Source organism: Bombina bombina, chromosome 4 (genome assembly GCF_027579735.1).
Source record: "Bombina bombina isolate aBomBom1 chromosome 4, aBomBom1.pri, whole genome shotgun sequence".
Taxonomy (NCBI): Eukaryota; Metazoa; Chordata; class Amphibia; order Anura; family Bombinatoridae; genus Bombina; species Bombina bombina.
This window is the reverse complement of record NC_069502.1, coordinates 839,100,532-839,115,861: the sequence shown is the minus strand read 5'-3', so window position 1 is coordinate 839,115,861 and position 15,330 is coordinate 839,100,532. Positions and strand designations below refer to the sequence as shown.

The 15,330-nt window shown below is 38.5% G+C and overlaps 1 protein-coding gene across 1 annotated transcript in view; it reads right to left on the bottom strand.

The window, feature by feature from the left end:
* LOC128657219 (gastrula zinc finger protein XlCGF26.1-like) overlaps window positions 1-15,330 on the bottom strand; it is a 117,874-nt gene that overhangs the window by 81,307 nt on the left and 21,237 nt on the right. The window contains exons 5-7 of the mRNA XM_053711478.1: window positions 7,665-7,754; window positions 7,376-7,465; window positions 6,804-6,911 (exon numbers count right to left, since the gene is read on the bottom strand). Coding sequence (XP_053567453.1) covers window positions 6,804-6,911; window positions 7,376-7,465; window positions 7,665-7,754 — 288 coding nt within the window. The remainder of the gene's footprint in view (window positions 1-6,803; window positions 6,912-7,375; window positions 7,466-7,664; window positions 7,755-15,330) is intronic.

Below are 15,330 nucleotides of genomic sequence, written 5' to 3'. Positions count from 1 at the left end.
CAAAATCCTGATGTTCAGGTATTCACGTGTGAGTCTAAAGCTCATAGAACTTTTTCCAGGATTGATTTTTTTTTAATCTCAGAATCTCTATCTATTCGCCAATTGAAGGCGGAAATCAAAGAGAGATTTTGATATCAGATCATGCGATTGTATCTTTGTCTTACCCCTTATTAGTGAAGGGTAAACCTCCAAATTCTGCCTTCTTTTTCCCTCGGTTTCTCTACACGGATCCCAGATTTGTATCTTGGGTGAAACAAAAATGGCATGAATTTTGTATGTATAATTTCACTTATTGGAATAAACCATTTGGGAGGCCTCAAAAGCTGTTTTGCAGGGGGAAATGAAGGTATATATGAGTAGGCGGAACAAAAAAGAATAAGGCTCGGGGAATTCAGCTTGCCAATCAGGTGAAGAATGCGTATAGAAAATATCAGGTAGATCCTTCACAGTCAAACTGGGATAAATACGCAGAAAACAGAAAAGAGTTAGACCAGTTTATGAAGCAAAATTCACCAGAAGAAGAGGCAAGAATAAACCGTCACTTTAGAGGTTTTCATAGGTGCTCTGCGAAATATCTTGCGTGTCTTACTAAAAACAGGAAAAAATAATTTTTTATACCAGCTATTAAAAGTGGTCATTCTAGATACTTACGGCTAGATTACAAGTTTTTGTCGGTAATGGTGTTCGGGGCTAACGCTCAGTTTCAGCTCACCGCTCACCTACAAACAACGTTAGTATTACGGGTTTTTTTCAACCCGGCGTTAGCCTCTAAAAAGTGAGCGGAGAGCAAAATTTAGCTCCACATCTCACCTCAATACCAGCGCTGCTTACGGTAGCGGTGAGCTGGCTAAACGTGCTCATGCATCATTTCCCCATAGGAATCAATGGGGCTGAGCCGGCTAAAAAAAAAAACAACACCTGCAAAAAAGCAGCGTTCAGCTCCTAACGCAGCCCCATTGATTCCTATGGGGAAAGAACATTTATGTCTACACCTAACACCCTACAATGAATCCAGAGTCTAAACACCCCTAATCTTACACTTATTAACCCCTAATCTGCCGCCCCCGACATTGCCGACACCTGCTTTATATTATTAACCCCTAATCTGCCGCTCCGGACACCGCCGCCACCTACATTATCCCTATGAGCCACTAATCTGCTGCCCCCAACATCGCAGACACCTACATTTTATTTATTAACCCCTAATCTGCCGTCCCCAATGTCGCCACAACCTACCTACAATTATTAACCCCTAATCTGCCGCCCCCAACGTCGCCACCACTATAATAAAGTTATTAACCCCTAAACCTAAGTATAAACCTAAGTCTACCCCCCCTAATTTAAATATAATTTAAAATAATCAAAATAAAATTACTACAATTAAATAAATTAATCCTATTTAAAACTAAATACTTAACTATAAAATAAACCCTAAAATAGCTACAATATAACTAATAATTACATTGTAGCCATCTTAGGGTTTAATTTTATTTTACAGGCAACTTTGTATTTATTCTAACTAGGTATAATAGTTATTAAATAGTTATTAACTATTTAATAGCTACCTAGTTAAAATAAAGACAAATATACATGTAAAATAAATACTAACCTAAATTACAATTACACCTAACACTACACTATCATTAAATTAATTACCTAAACTAACTACAATTAAATAAACTAAAGTACAAAAAACCCAACTAAATTACAGGGAAAAAAAATTACAAGAATTTTAAACTAATTACACCTAATCTAATCCCCCTAATAAAATAAAAAAGCCCCCCAAAATAAAAAAAAATCCCTACCCTATACTAAATTACAAATAGCCCTTAAAAGGGCTTTTTGCGGGGCATTGCCCCAAAGTAATCAGCTCTTTTTACATTGCCCCAAAGTAATCAGCTCTATCTTCATCCATACGGAGCGGAGCGGGTCCATCTTGAAGCCAGCCGACGCGGAGCATCCTCTTCTTCCGACGACTCCCGACGAATGAAGGTTCCTTTAAATGACGTCATCCAAGATGGCGTCCCTTGAATTCCGATTGGCTGATAGGATTCTTTATTTATTAGGGGTTAATACATTTAATATAGTAGCGGCAACGTTGTGGGTGGCAGATTAGGGGTTAATAAATGTAGGTAGGTGTTGGCGATGTTAGGGATGGCAGATTAGGGGTTAATAAAATTTAACAGTGTTTGCGAGGCGGGAGTGCGGCGGGTTTAGGGGTTAATATATTTATTATAGTGGCGACAATGTCCGGTCGGCAGATTAGGGGTTAAAAAATGTATTTAAATGTTTGCGATGTGGGGGGGGGGGCTCGGTTTAGGGGTTAATAGGTAGTTTATGGGTGTTAGTGTACTTTTTAGCACTTTAGTTAAGAGTTTTATGTTACGGTGTTAGCCCATGAAAATCCCATTAAAAAGATAGGATACGCAACTGACATAAGGGGATTTGCGGTAAGCTCGAGTCGCGGAAAAAAGTGAGTGGTACACCTGTACCTGCCAGACTCGTAATACCAGCGGGCGTTAAAAAGCAGCGTTACGCCCTCTCAACACTGCTTTTTAAGGCTAATGCAAGACTCGTAATCTCGGTGTTAGTGGCTAGAGAAATCAGTGAGGTATTCTTTACTTAATATCAGCAACTTTATTCTTCTGTTAATATAAATACACCTAACCAAGATATTTTCTGGACCAAGATTAGGATCCCTAAGATTCATCTTGAAGAGTTGGCTCCACTTACTGCTCTGATCACTAGGTAAGAGATAAGTAGTAAAGCTATTGATAAAACTTAAATTGAACAAGGCGGCAGGCCCAGATGGGATGCCTGCAGAATTTTATAAATGTTTATCGGAAGAATTGTTCCCAGTATTAGAGACCTTGTTTAATGACTATTATACATCAGGTAATGCCATTTCAGCGTATTTTTCAGCAGCGAATATTTCTCTTATTCTCAAGAAAGGTAAAAAATCTGGAGGATCAGGCCTATCTTCGTGTTAAATACGGATTACGAGATACTAGCTGTAATTGTCTCCAAGATTTTCTGGGTGTTTGCATAATCTTATTCATCCTGATCAGACGGGGTTTATGTCATCAAGGAACCCGATAAAGAATCTACGTAAAGTTATTACCTTTCTGGATTAAGCGTGGAATATTGATCAATTTCAAAAGAACCCGCTTTCGCATGATATGGTTGTTCTTACATTAAATGAAGTTAAAGCATTTGATTCTATTGTTTGGGGACATCTCTTTCGGACACTGGAAAAGTTTGGTTTTAATGGGAATTTTGTACTGTTTGTGCATAAATTATATTTAAAACCTATATTCTATCTGTTGATTAACAGGACTTTTTTCCCCAAGATAATGTTGCAGCGAGGCTGCCCTTTATCTCCTCTCTTGTTTAATGTGGCTTTGGGAACCTCTAGCAGTACGATTAAGAGATATTATAATAGGGATCCCTCTTGGGGCTCAATGATTAAAAACTCTTCTGTATTCAGATGATTTTCTCATGTTCTTGGAAAATACTCATCAATCTATTCCAATAATATTGCAATGTCTTGAAGAATTTAGCTCATTTTCAGGGTATAAGGTTAATCTGGAAAAAAGTGAATTAATGTGTGTAGGTAAATGCACGGTTCTTCCTGCCAAAATCCCAATCAAAGTGGTTAACACTATTAAATATCTTGGTTTAGAACTGCATAAGAATCCCAAGCATTGGTATCCATTAAACTACTCGCCGCTCTTTCAAAATATAAAAACGGATCTTCAATTATGGGCTTCCTTCCCGCTGTCCATGACGGCGAGGTTGAATCTAATTAAATCAATTATCTTTCCTCGTCTTCTTTATCCACTTCAAAATCTACCGTTATTTATATCCAACAAGGATTTAAGAAAGCTTAAAGGTTATTTTTCTAAGTTTATCTGGAAGGCTAAAAAAACCTCAAATCACTCTCGCTAGATTAATGCAAAATACGGCTACTGGGGGATTAGCAATTCCTGATGTTAAGCTCTATAACATGGCTGCCTTGATAAAATTTGCCATAGATTGGCTTGCTGAAACTAATATAGTTTCTTCCATTGAGGAGGAGACATTTTTAATATCTCCTTTAGCTTTAAAGGCTATACTTCATTGTAAGCCTCGACAGTTGCCTTTGAATGTTGCTTGCCTTATGTCATTTAAGAACATAGTGCTAGCATGGCATACGTTTTGTTGCTGTTTATGTATTGATTTTACCTATTCAGAATTTCTACCTATAATTGGTAACCCACAACTTATCCCAGGTATCAATCAAAAAGTATTAAAATCCTGGGCTGAAAAAGGGTTACGTTTAGTGAAGCAACTATTCAATGTAAACTATCATGTTTGTTCTGCCAAATCTCTTTTTAACCTATATGAGATAACAAGGTCGAACCTGTTTGCGTATTTCCAGATACGACATTATATATCCACTCAGAAATGGTGTTTTCCACCTACAATCGCATGGTCTGATGTTAAAGTCTTGATACAAAAATGTATTTCTGGTGACACTTCAATTTCTTTGATGTATGACATTATGTTGACAAAACAAAGTTTACTTTATATGGATATGATTTGTAATTTTTGAGTCCCAGTTATTCCTGTTATAGACCATGAAAATATTAAACAAAGTTTCACTACTCTAAGCAAGTGTAAAGTCTCTATGAGCTGGAAAGAATCGCACATGAAGCTCATTAATGATTTTTTATTTATATCCACTAAAAATATCTAAATTCTATCCTACAAAGTCTAGTAGTTGTCCTTGTGCTAATGTCAAAGCGGATCTATTTCATATGTTCTGGTTCTGTCCTAAAATCAAGCAATTATGGTTGAAAATAATATATTGGTTTAACTATCATTATAAATTGACTGTCTTGCTGTCATTACAAGATGTTTTCTTGATAACACTCATTTCGAATTCTAGAGACAGCCAGTGGATTCCCATTTTAAATGCCATCATTTTGTCAGCCAGACACCTTATTTTAAAAAATTGGAAAACCAGTAGGGTCCCGGGGTTTGCATTGGTTCTTGAAGAGGTTCAAGAACAAATTGTTTTTTAACGTACCATCTTCAGGACGCCTCTGAAAAGAGAATTAAAAACTTTCTGTTTGGTTGGTTACCTATCAATAAGTCGTATCCTTCTTCTCTTCAAAAACAGATCCTTTTTCCGTTTCTGTCCTCTACTAGTTTCTTAGAATTAGTTTTATTAGATATGTTTCCGGTTACATGGATCACCAATATTGGAGAGACATAATTAAGAATATAGCAATGGAATAGCGGGCCACGACGCTGGCTAATTCGGTTCAGGGAGGAGGATGGTGGAGGTGGAGAGCGGGTTTTTTTTTGTTTTATTTGTTTTTATTATGAGAAATAAAACATCATATACCAAGTAGTTTTAAATTGTATCAGGACAGATGCAGATTATACTTATTGATTACGCCAAATAAGAAGAGATTATTTGGGGTAAAGTATCAAATTCGTTGGTATAGCAACAATGTCTATGTACTCTGTCTACGGGGTTTCCTTTTTATTATTCTCTTTTTTTGTTTGGAGAAGAGTTTCTCTCGCTATCACTTTGTGGTTATATTGTGTATTAACTATTCTGTAAAATCAATAAAAAAAAAAAAAGATTTAAAAAAAAAAAAGAAAGAAAATTGCTTGGAGGAAAATAGATCTGCACAGGACCGAAGTGTGAGGAGGGAGGGCAGGCAGTAATAATAAAATATAATGTTATTGTTTTCGTTCAATAAACCTATTAAACTGTTATTAAGGTCATGGTTATTTTTCTTTAGTTCAATAAAACTATTAAATTGCTTTTAAAAGGGACAGTCAACACCATAATTTTTGTTGTTTAAAAAGATAGATAATCCCTTTATTACCCATTCCCCAGTTTTGCATAACCAACACAGTTATAATAATACACGTTTAACCTCTGTAAATACATTGTCTCTATGCCTTTGTAAACTGCCCTATTATTTCAGTTGTTTTGACAGACATGCATTTTAGCCAATCAGTGCTGACTCCTAGGTAACTTCACATGCGTGAGCTCAATGTTATCTATATGACACGCATGAACTTATGCCCTCTAGTGTTGAAAAACTGTCAAAATTAATTCAGATTAGAGGCGGCCTTCAAGGTCTAAGGAATTAGCATATGAGCCAACCTAGGTTTAGCTTTCAACTAAGAATACCAAGAAAACAAAGCAAAATTGGTGATTAAAGTAATCTGGAAAGTTGTTTAAAATTACATGCCCTGTTTGAATCTTGAAAGTTTATTTTGAACTTCACTGTCCCTTTAAGTTAATCATGTTTCTCCTATAGTACAGCCGAAAAGTTGATCAAATAAGAACGGATTAAAATGGAGATATTTCAACTTCTATTAATTTCATGTATTTCAATTATCTATATATCTATGTATTTCTAATTATCTTAGCTACTGGGGGAGAATGTAACAGAGATATAACAGAACATGTCAGATATATTAAGGGATGTAATAAATTATATCCCAATCACCTACAAATAACTGGTATTTTCATCTGTGTGTTTTACTGGAAAGAGATGAGGCTCTAAAAATACAGGGAGTTTGTAAGCTGTGTACTATTTTGAACTATGTTTAAATAAAGGTCAAATTTTATTTTACCTACTTTAGCCCTTTTTTTATACCTGCCTCCTTTACTCAAGTGCTGCTGTACACAATATTTTTTCAAAAAATTCTCTCTCCCCCCTAATAAAAACCTCCCTGTGCATAGTGGGGCAGATGATATGTATCCCTCAGACACATCACACACGTGCACTCACCTGTACTGATATGGTCACTGATTTCCTGCTTCACAGCTTCCGGCTGACTCATTACATACAGATCATTAGTCTGTTCAGCATTAATTGTGACTTCAGTCTTAACATCACCTGTACAGATCATATAAATATGGTCACATTTTAGCTTTTTAGCACTGCACAAGGAAATTGTAATATTAGACACAAACATACACTTACCTGCACCCTGAATCTATGATACATTACACTCACCTGTGATCTGCGTCCCTCAGATACATCATACAAGTACACTCACTTGGATACTGCGTCCCTCAGACACATCAAATATACTCACCTATGCCATGCACCCCTCATACACATCACAAACGTACACTTACCTGTACCCTGCAGCCTTCAGACACATCACACACATATACTCACCTGTACCCTGTGTCCCTCAGACACATCACACACATACACTCACTTGTACCCTGCATCCCTCAGACACGTTTCACAAGTACACTCACCTGTATCCTGCATCCTTCAGACACATCACACATGTATACTCATTCACCTGTGCCCTACACCCCTCAGACACATCACACATGTACACTCACCTGTACTGATATTGTCACTGATTTCCTGCTTCAGAGCATCCATATTATTAGTCTGTTCAGCATTAAGTGTGACTTCAGCCTTAACATCACCTGCACAGATCATATAAATATGGTTATATTTTAGTACTGATCAAGAAAATTATATTATTAGACACACACACACTCACCTGCATCCCTCAGACACATTACACAGACACACTTATCTGCACCCTGCATCCCTCAAACACATTACACACATTTAGTCACCTGTGCCTTGCACCCCTCAGACACATCACACATGTACACGCACCTGTACTGATATTGTGACTGATTTCCTGTTTCAGAGCTTCCAGCACATAAGTCTGTTCAGCATTAAGTGTGACTTCAGCCTTAACATCACCTGCATAGATTATATAAATATGGTTACATTTAAGCACTGATCAAGGAAATTATATTATTAGACACACACATACACTGACCTGCACCCTGCATCCCTCAGACACATTACACAGACACACTTACCTGCACCCTGCATCCCTCAGACACATTACATACGTTTAGTCACCTGTGCCTTGCACCCCTCAGACACATCACACATGTACATGCACCTGTACGGATATTGTCACTGATTTCCTGTTTCAGAGCTTCCAGCACATAAGTCTGTTCAGCATTAAAGTGAAGGTCAAGTCTGGCTTATTTGTTAACATTTTTCTCCAGCTGATGTAAATTAAGTATGATGTTCGGTCATCAAAATCGTTATAAATTATAGTAAAGTTCGATTTTATACCTTTAAAATAGCCACTGTGTCAGTTCTATTATCCGCCCGCCATGTTGCCGAAATTGATTGACAGATTCTGAATCTGTTATATCCAATATCTTTTTTACCCCCATGGCGTCCAGCCCCTTTTCTATTTCATCATTGCTAAGGTCTGCGCATGCGTAAAAACAATGAGAGCGTCATCACTATCATGCTCGTGCATGCGTAGTCTGCTCTCTCATTATTTTCAATACATTGACTCAATCACTAAAATTAAACGCCTGCACTATTGAGTGTAACATACTCATGCGCATTTTAAACAGGCTGTTGTGCACGAGCTTTAGAACTGACGTAGTGAGCTTGTAGGAACGCTCGCTACGTCACTAGCGAAAAATAAGGAAGTGTGGTAGGGGAGGAGTAAAAAACGAAAACGGAGGTATTATATATATATATATATATATATATATATATGTTTTATTTGCAAATTAAATTTTTTTTAGGAATATAAACTTAGCAACTTTAATACTTGGATGTTCAGGTATCAATGGGTGTATTGCATTTAATTAAAATTGGCCTTCACTTTAAGTGTGACTTCAGCCTTAACATCACCTGCATAGATTATATAAATAGGGTTACATTTAAGCACTGATCAAGGAAATTATATTATTAGACACACACATACACTGACCTGCACCTCTTAGAAACATCACACACATACTGACTAGGGCTGTGCGATATAATCCTCCAGGCTTCCATTGTATGAGGGAGGATAAGAGGCGAACCGGTGGGCGGACCTGAGAAGCCTGCGAAACTGCCATTTTTTTTTGCAGAGTATGAGGGAGCAGCGGCAACAGCCCTTCATCTGGGAGTGTGGCGGTGGTGTGGCGGTTGGACATGAGCTCAAAGTTGTGACTCTAAAGTGAGTAGTATTGTACAAAAAATTTAAAGTGCCACTGCCTTTTTTTTTTAATTTTTATTAACTTCTGTGACGCATAACATTGATTGATTCCATTCCCTGATAATTAAGTTGAGTGTAGATAGATGATCATAAGCATATTATGAGCAATTAAGTGAGTAGTAGTAGTGTCCAATAACTTTAAAGTTTAAAGTGGCCTTTTTTTTTCTATTAACTTCTGTGACGCATAACATTGATTCCATTCCCTGTCTGGGTCAATTTCAAAAACTATTTTTAGATAGATGATCATTTTTATTATATATAAAATTAAATTGAGTTGAATCGTTGTATAGTAGAGATAGATGGTAGTCTATAGCTCTTGATTCAGAACAGAAATTAAATAAATTAATTTAATGAATAAAAAAAAGTGTGTGGTTTTGTACTTTTTATGATGCTCCTCCCAGTCCCTTACTGTTTGTGTGTGTTTTTGTTGTCTTTCCAAAAAGTAGAACTTGTCTCCCCTGCCACTCCCTACCATTCTATGTCTATTTTTTCTCCCTCCCACCGCCTTATTCTCCAACTCTTTTATGTTCAACCAACAGCAAAGACTGCCTGTGTGTCGTTTCTGACTCCTAGTATCAAGTTCACCAAAGTTTTCCAACACCTGTGGTTCCAGTCAAGAATATATTGCATCCTGTTTCTTCTTCTACAACAGCAAGGTCATCCACATCCTGCACTGCAGCCTGTCTATTCTTCTACAACAGCAAGGTCATCCACAACATCCTGCAGCCTGTCTATCCTTCTACAACAGCAAGGTCATCCACAACATCCTGCAGCCTGTCTACTCTTCTACAAGAGCTAGGTCATCCACAACATACTGCAGCCTGTCTATTCTTCTACAACAGCAAGGTCATCCACAACATCCTGCAGCATGTCTATTTTTCTACAACAGCAAGGTCATCCACAACATCCTGCAGCCTATCTATTCTTCTACAATAGCAAGACCATCCACAACATACTGCAGCCTGTCTATTCTTCTACAACAGCAAGGCCATCCACAACATCCTGCAGCCTGTCTATTCTTGTACAACAGCAAGGTCATCCACAACATCCTACAGCCTGTCTATTCTTCTACAACAGCAAGGTCATCCACAACATCCTGCAGCCTGTCTATTCTTCTACAAGAGCAAGGTCATTTACAACATCCTGCAGCATGTCTATTCTTCTACAACAGCAAGGTCATCCACATCCTGCACTGCAGCCTGTCTATTCTTCTACAACAGCAAGGTCATCCACATCCTGCACTGCAGCCTGTCTATTCTTCTACAACAGCAAGGTCATCCCCATCCTGCACAGCCTGTGTCTTCTACAACAGCAAAGTCATCCTGCAAGTGCACTGCAAGCCTGTGTCTTCTACAACAGCAAGGTCAGCCATATTCAGCCAGTGTGTTCAACAACAGTACAGCACGGTCAGTCATCCAAAGCCAGTATCTTCTACAACAGCAAGTTCTGTCCTCCAGAGCCAGTGTATTTTACAACTGCAAGGTCAGTCTCCTCCAGTGAAATCCTAGTGTTGCCTCATTCTCAAATAAACATGATGAGCAAGCCCATCGTTGTCTTCTTTATATTCAGTTCATTACAAGTGCAAGCCTGTGGTTTCTTGTATCTCACACAGCTGGAAAAAGAAGATGGCATTAACTCAAGCCCAGGAAGAACTTCAACTGCCAAATAATTCACTTATAACAGAGTGCCCAACAAGGTGGAGCTCCAGACAAAAGATGATAGAGAGAATTTTAGAGCAACAGAGAGCTGACTGAGGTTCTCTCTGCAGACAGAAAAACAGACATCTGGTTCCACAATGGCAGGACATGGATGTTCTTGAATCTGTGAGTAAGGCACTGGGGGAAGTTCAAGATTTTACTGATGCCCTTTCTAGAGAGAACTACGTCAGTGTACCATATCTGAAACCAGTTCTGCATATATTTAACACAAAGATACTGGCTCTGGAGGAAGATGATTCTGACCTGACCAAGACACTGAAATCCAAAATCCTTGAATATATGAATAGAAATTATGAAGATGAAGATACTCAAGATCTGCTAGATATAGCATCATTCCTTGATCCACAATTCAAGACAAGCTGCATAAATGGAGATAAAATTCCAAGCATCAAGGCCAGGGTGATGTCTGATATGACCATTGTGTCTGAGCAGCAAGCAGTGCAGGATCAAAGGCAAGCAATCAGCAGTCTCCCATGCAAAGTAATAGATGTAGAAGACACAGTGCCAGCAACTGCAGCAGATGGTCCTCCTCCCGCAAAGAAATCAAGAAAGTCTTTAGGAAGCTTTTTCAACAATGAGTCCGCTGCGCCATCTCTAACTTGAAGAAGCCATAGCATCAGAGCTGAACAGCTACCTGCTTTCTCCCTCCATTAATAGTGAGAAAAATCCTCTGCAATGGTGGAAACTACATCAGATTACCTTTCCCAAATTGAGCATGCTTGCACAAAAATATCTTTGTGTTCCTGCAACTAGTTCACCATCAGAGAGGGTGTTTAGCACAGGAGGAAATGTGGTGACCTGTCAACGTTTTTCTTTGAAGTCAGAAATGGTAGATATTTGCAGTCTGGCTGCAGGGATGGCCAATGCCATAACCAAGGAAGGTTCCAATGTTTTGTATAGTAGTCTGTTTTATTTTTGAAATATGTAGTACTCTTACTGTACTATGCTGCAGTGCTGCTGCTATTAGTTGATGGCTGTATGGATGTTAAAAACAGGTTGCAGAATTGACCTTGTCAATGCTACATCCCTCATGTTTTCCTGGATGGTCACTCTGCTACATGACTAACACATGAAGCAGTGTGTGTTGTACTACCTTTACTGCACTTAGAAACACAAATCATACTGCTGGACAGTCAGCACTTTTCAGGTTTCTCCATGCACACTGCTTCATATGTTACTCATACCACAGCTAGACTGACTGACCAAGAAAACATGGACAATATGGTAAGAAATGGTCAGCTAATTTCCTTCCAATTAGCTGCGTGTGTGTTGAGTTCACTTGTTTGTATAATGTACTCTAACTATAACTGTTCTTAGTGTTCTGTAATACAGCTATAGCTGTAAAAATAAATGTAATATGACAGGCTGCAGGATGTCAGGATTGACCTTGTCAATGCCACATCTTCCATGTTTTCCTGGACAGTCACTCAGCTAAATGACTAACACATGCCGCAGTGTGCAATGTACTACCTTTACTGCAATTAGAAACACAAATCATACTGCTGGACAGTCAGCACTTTTCAGGTTTCTCCATGCACATTGCACACTGCTTCATATGTTACTCATACCACAGCTAGACTGACTGCCCAAGAAAACATGGACAATGTGGTAAGAACTGGACAGCTAATTTCCTTCCAATTAGCTGTGTGTGTGTGTTGAGTTTACTTGTTTGTATTATGTACTGTAACTATAACTGTTCTTACTTAGTGTTCTGTACTACAGCTATAGCTGTAAAATGTAATGTAATATGACAGACTGCAGTGCCGGATGTCAGGATTGACCTTGTCAATGCCACATCCCCCATGTTTTCCTGGACAGTCACTCAGCTAAATGACTAACACAGGCAGCAGTGTGCATTGTACTACCTTTACTGCAATTAGAAACACAAAATCATACTGCTGGACAGTCAGCACTTTTCAGGTTTCTCCATGCACACTGCTTCTTATGTTACGCATACCACAGCTAGACTGACTGCCCAAGAAAACATGGACAATGTGTTAAGAAGAACTGGCCAGCTAATTTCATTCCAATTAGTTGCGTGTGTGTTGAGTTCACTTGTTTGTATTATGTTCTCTAACTATAACTGTTCCACTTCTTAGTGTTCTGTTATGTACTACAGAATAGCTGTGACTGTGTACTGTACACATAAGGATTCTGTAGTGTTAAATACATTTTAAATGAAAATTTAAGGCATTTTAGTCATTTTTAATAAAATCGCAAGTTGAATCACAAACCGCGTTTTTTTGGGTCGAAAACCACAATTTAATTTTTTTCAAAATCGCACAGCCCTAATACTGACCTGCACTCTGCATCCCTCAGACACATCATACACGTACACTCACCTATGCCCTTCATCCCTATGACACGTCACTCACATACAATCACCTGTACACTGCAGATACATCATACACATACTCAATTGGACCCTGCGTCCCTCAGACACATAACGTACACACCTGTGTTCTGCATCAATGAGACAAAGCACAACCATTGACATTAACCTTAGTGTGACGCTGCGCACAATTATCAGAGAAATTAAATTGTGAGATACAGAGAGAATACGATTTTAACCAACTTTCCAATTTACGTTTATTATCTAATTTGTTTGTTCTCAGAGGCCTAGATTTAGAGTTGGGCGGTAGCCGTCAAAACCAGCGTTAGAGGCTCCTAACGCTGGTTTTAGGCTACCGCCGGTATTTGGAGTCAGTCAGGAAAGGGTCTAACGCTCACTTTGCAGCTGCGACTTTTTCCATACCGCAGATCCCCTTACGTCAATTGCGTATCCTATCTTTTCAATGGGATCTTTCTAACGCCGGTATTTAGAGTCGTGGCTGAAGTAAGCGTTAGAATTCTAACGACAAAACTCCAGCCGCAGAAAAAAGTCAGTAGTTAAGAGCTTTCTGGGCTAACGCCGGTTTATAAAGCTCTTAACTACTGTGCTCTAAAGTACACTAACACCCATAAACTACCTATGTACCCCTAAACCGAGGCCCCCCCCACATCGCCACCACTCTATAAAAATTTTTTAACCCCTAATCTTCCGCTCCGTACACTGCCGCCAACTACGTTATCCCTATGTACCCCTAATCTGCTGCCCCTAACACCACCGACCCCTATATTATATTTATTAACCCCTAATCTGCCCCCCACAACGTCGCCTCCACCTGCCTACACTTATTAACCCCTAATCTGCCGTCCGCACGCCGCCGCCAGCTACATTATAGCTATGTACCCCTAATCTGCTGCCCCTAACCCTGCCGACCCCTATATTATATTTATTAACCCCTAATCTGCCCCCCACAACGTCGCCTCCACCTGCCTACACTTATTAACCCCTAATCTGCCGTCCGCACGCCGCCGCCAGCTACATTATAGCTATGTACCCCTAATCTGCTGCCCCTAACACCGCCGACCCCTATATTATATTTATTAACCCCTAATCTGCCCCCCACAACGTCGCCTCCACCTGCCTACACTTATTAACCCCTAATCTGCCGAGCGGACCGCACCGCTATTATAATAAAGTTATTAACCCCTAATCCGCCTCACTCCCGCCTCAATAACCCTATAAGAAATAGTATTAACCCCTAATCTGCCCTCCCTAACATCGCCGACACCTAACTTCAAGTATTAACCCCTAATCTGCCGATCGGAGCTCACCGCTACTCTAATAAATTTTTTAACCCCTAAAGCTAATTTTAACCCTAACCCTAACACCCCCCTAAGTTAAATATAATTTTATTCTAACAAAATAAATTATTCCTATTTAAATCTGAATACTTACCTGTAAATTATAATTATATTATAGCTATTTTAGGATTAATATTTATTTTACAGGCAACTTTGTATTTATTTTAACCAGGTACAATAGCTATTAAATAGTTAAGAACTATTTAATAGCTAAAATAATTACAAAATTACCTGTAAAATAAATCCTAACCTAGGTTACAATTAAACCTAACACTACACTATCAATAAATACATTAAATACAATACCTACAATTATCTACAATTAAACCTAACACTACACTATCAATAAATTAATTAAATACAATACCTACAATTACCTACAATTAAACCTAACACTACACTATCAATAAATTATTTAAATAAAATATCTACAAATAAATGCAATGAAATAAACTAACTAAAGTACGAAAAATAAAAAAGAACTAAGTTACAAAAAATAAAAAAATATTTACAAACATTAGAAAAATATTACAACAATTTTAAACTAATTACACCTACTCTAAGCCCCCTAATAAAATAACAAAGCCCCCCAAAATAAAAAATGCCCTACCCTATTCTAAATTAAAAAAGTTCAAAGCTCTTTTACCCTACCAGCCCTGAACAGGGCCCTATGCGGGGCATGCCCCAGAGAATTCAGCTCTTTTGCCTGTAAAAAAAACACATACAATACCCTCCCCAACATTACAACCCACCACCCACATACCCCTAATCTAACCCAAACCCCCCTTAAATAAACCTAACACTAAGCCCCTGAAGATCTCCCTACCTTGTCTTCACCTCACCGGGTCCCGAT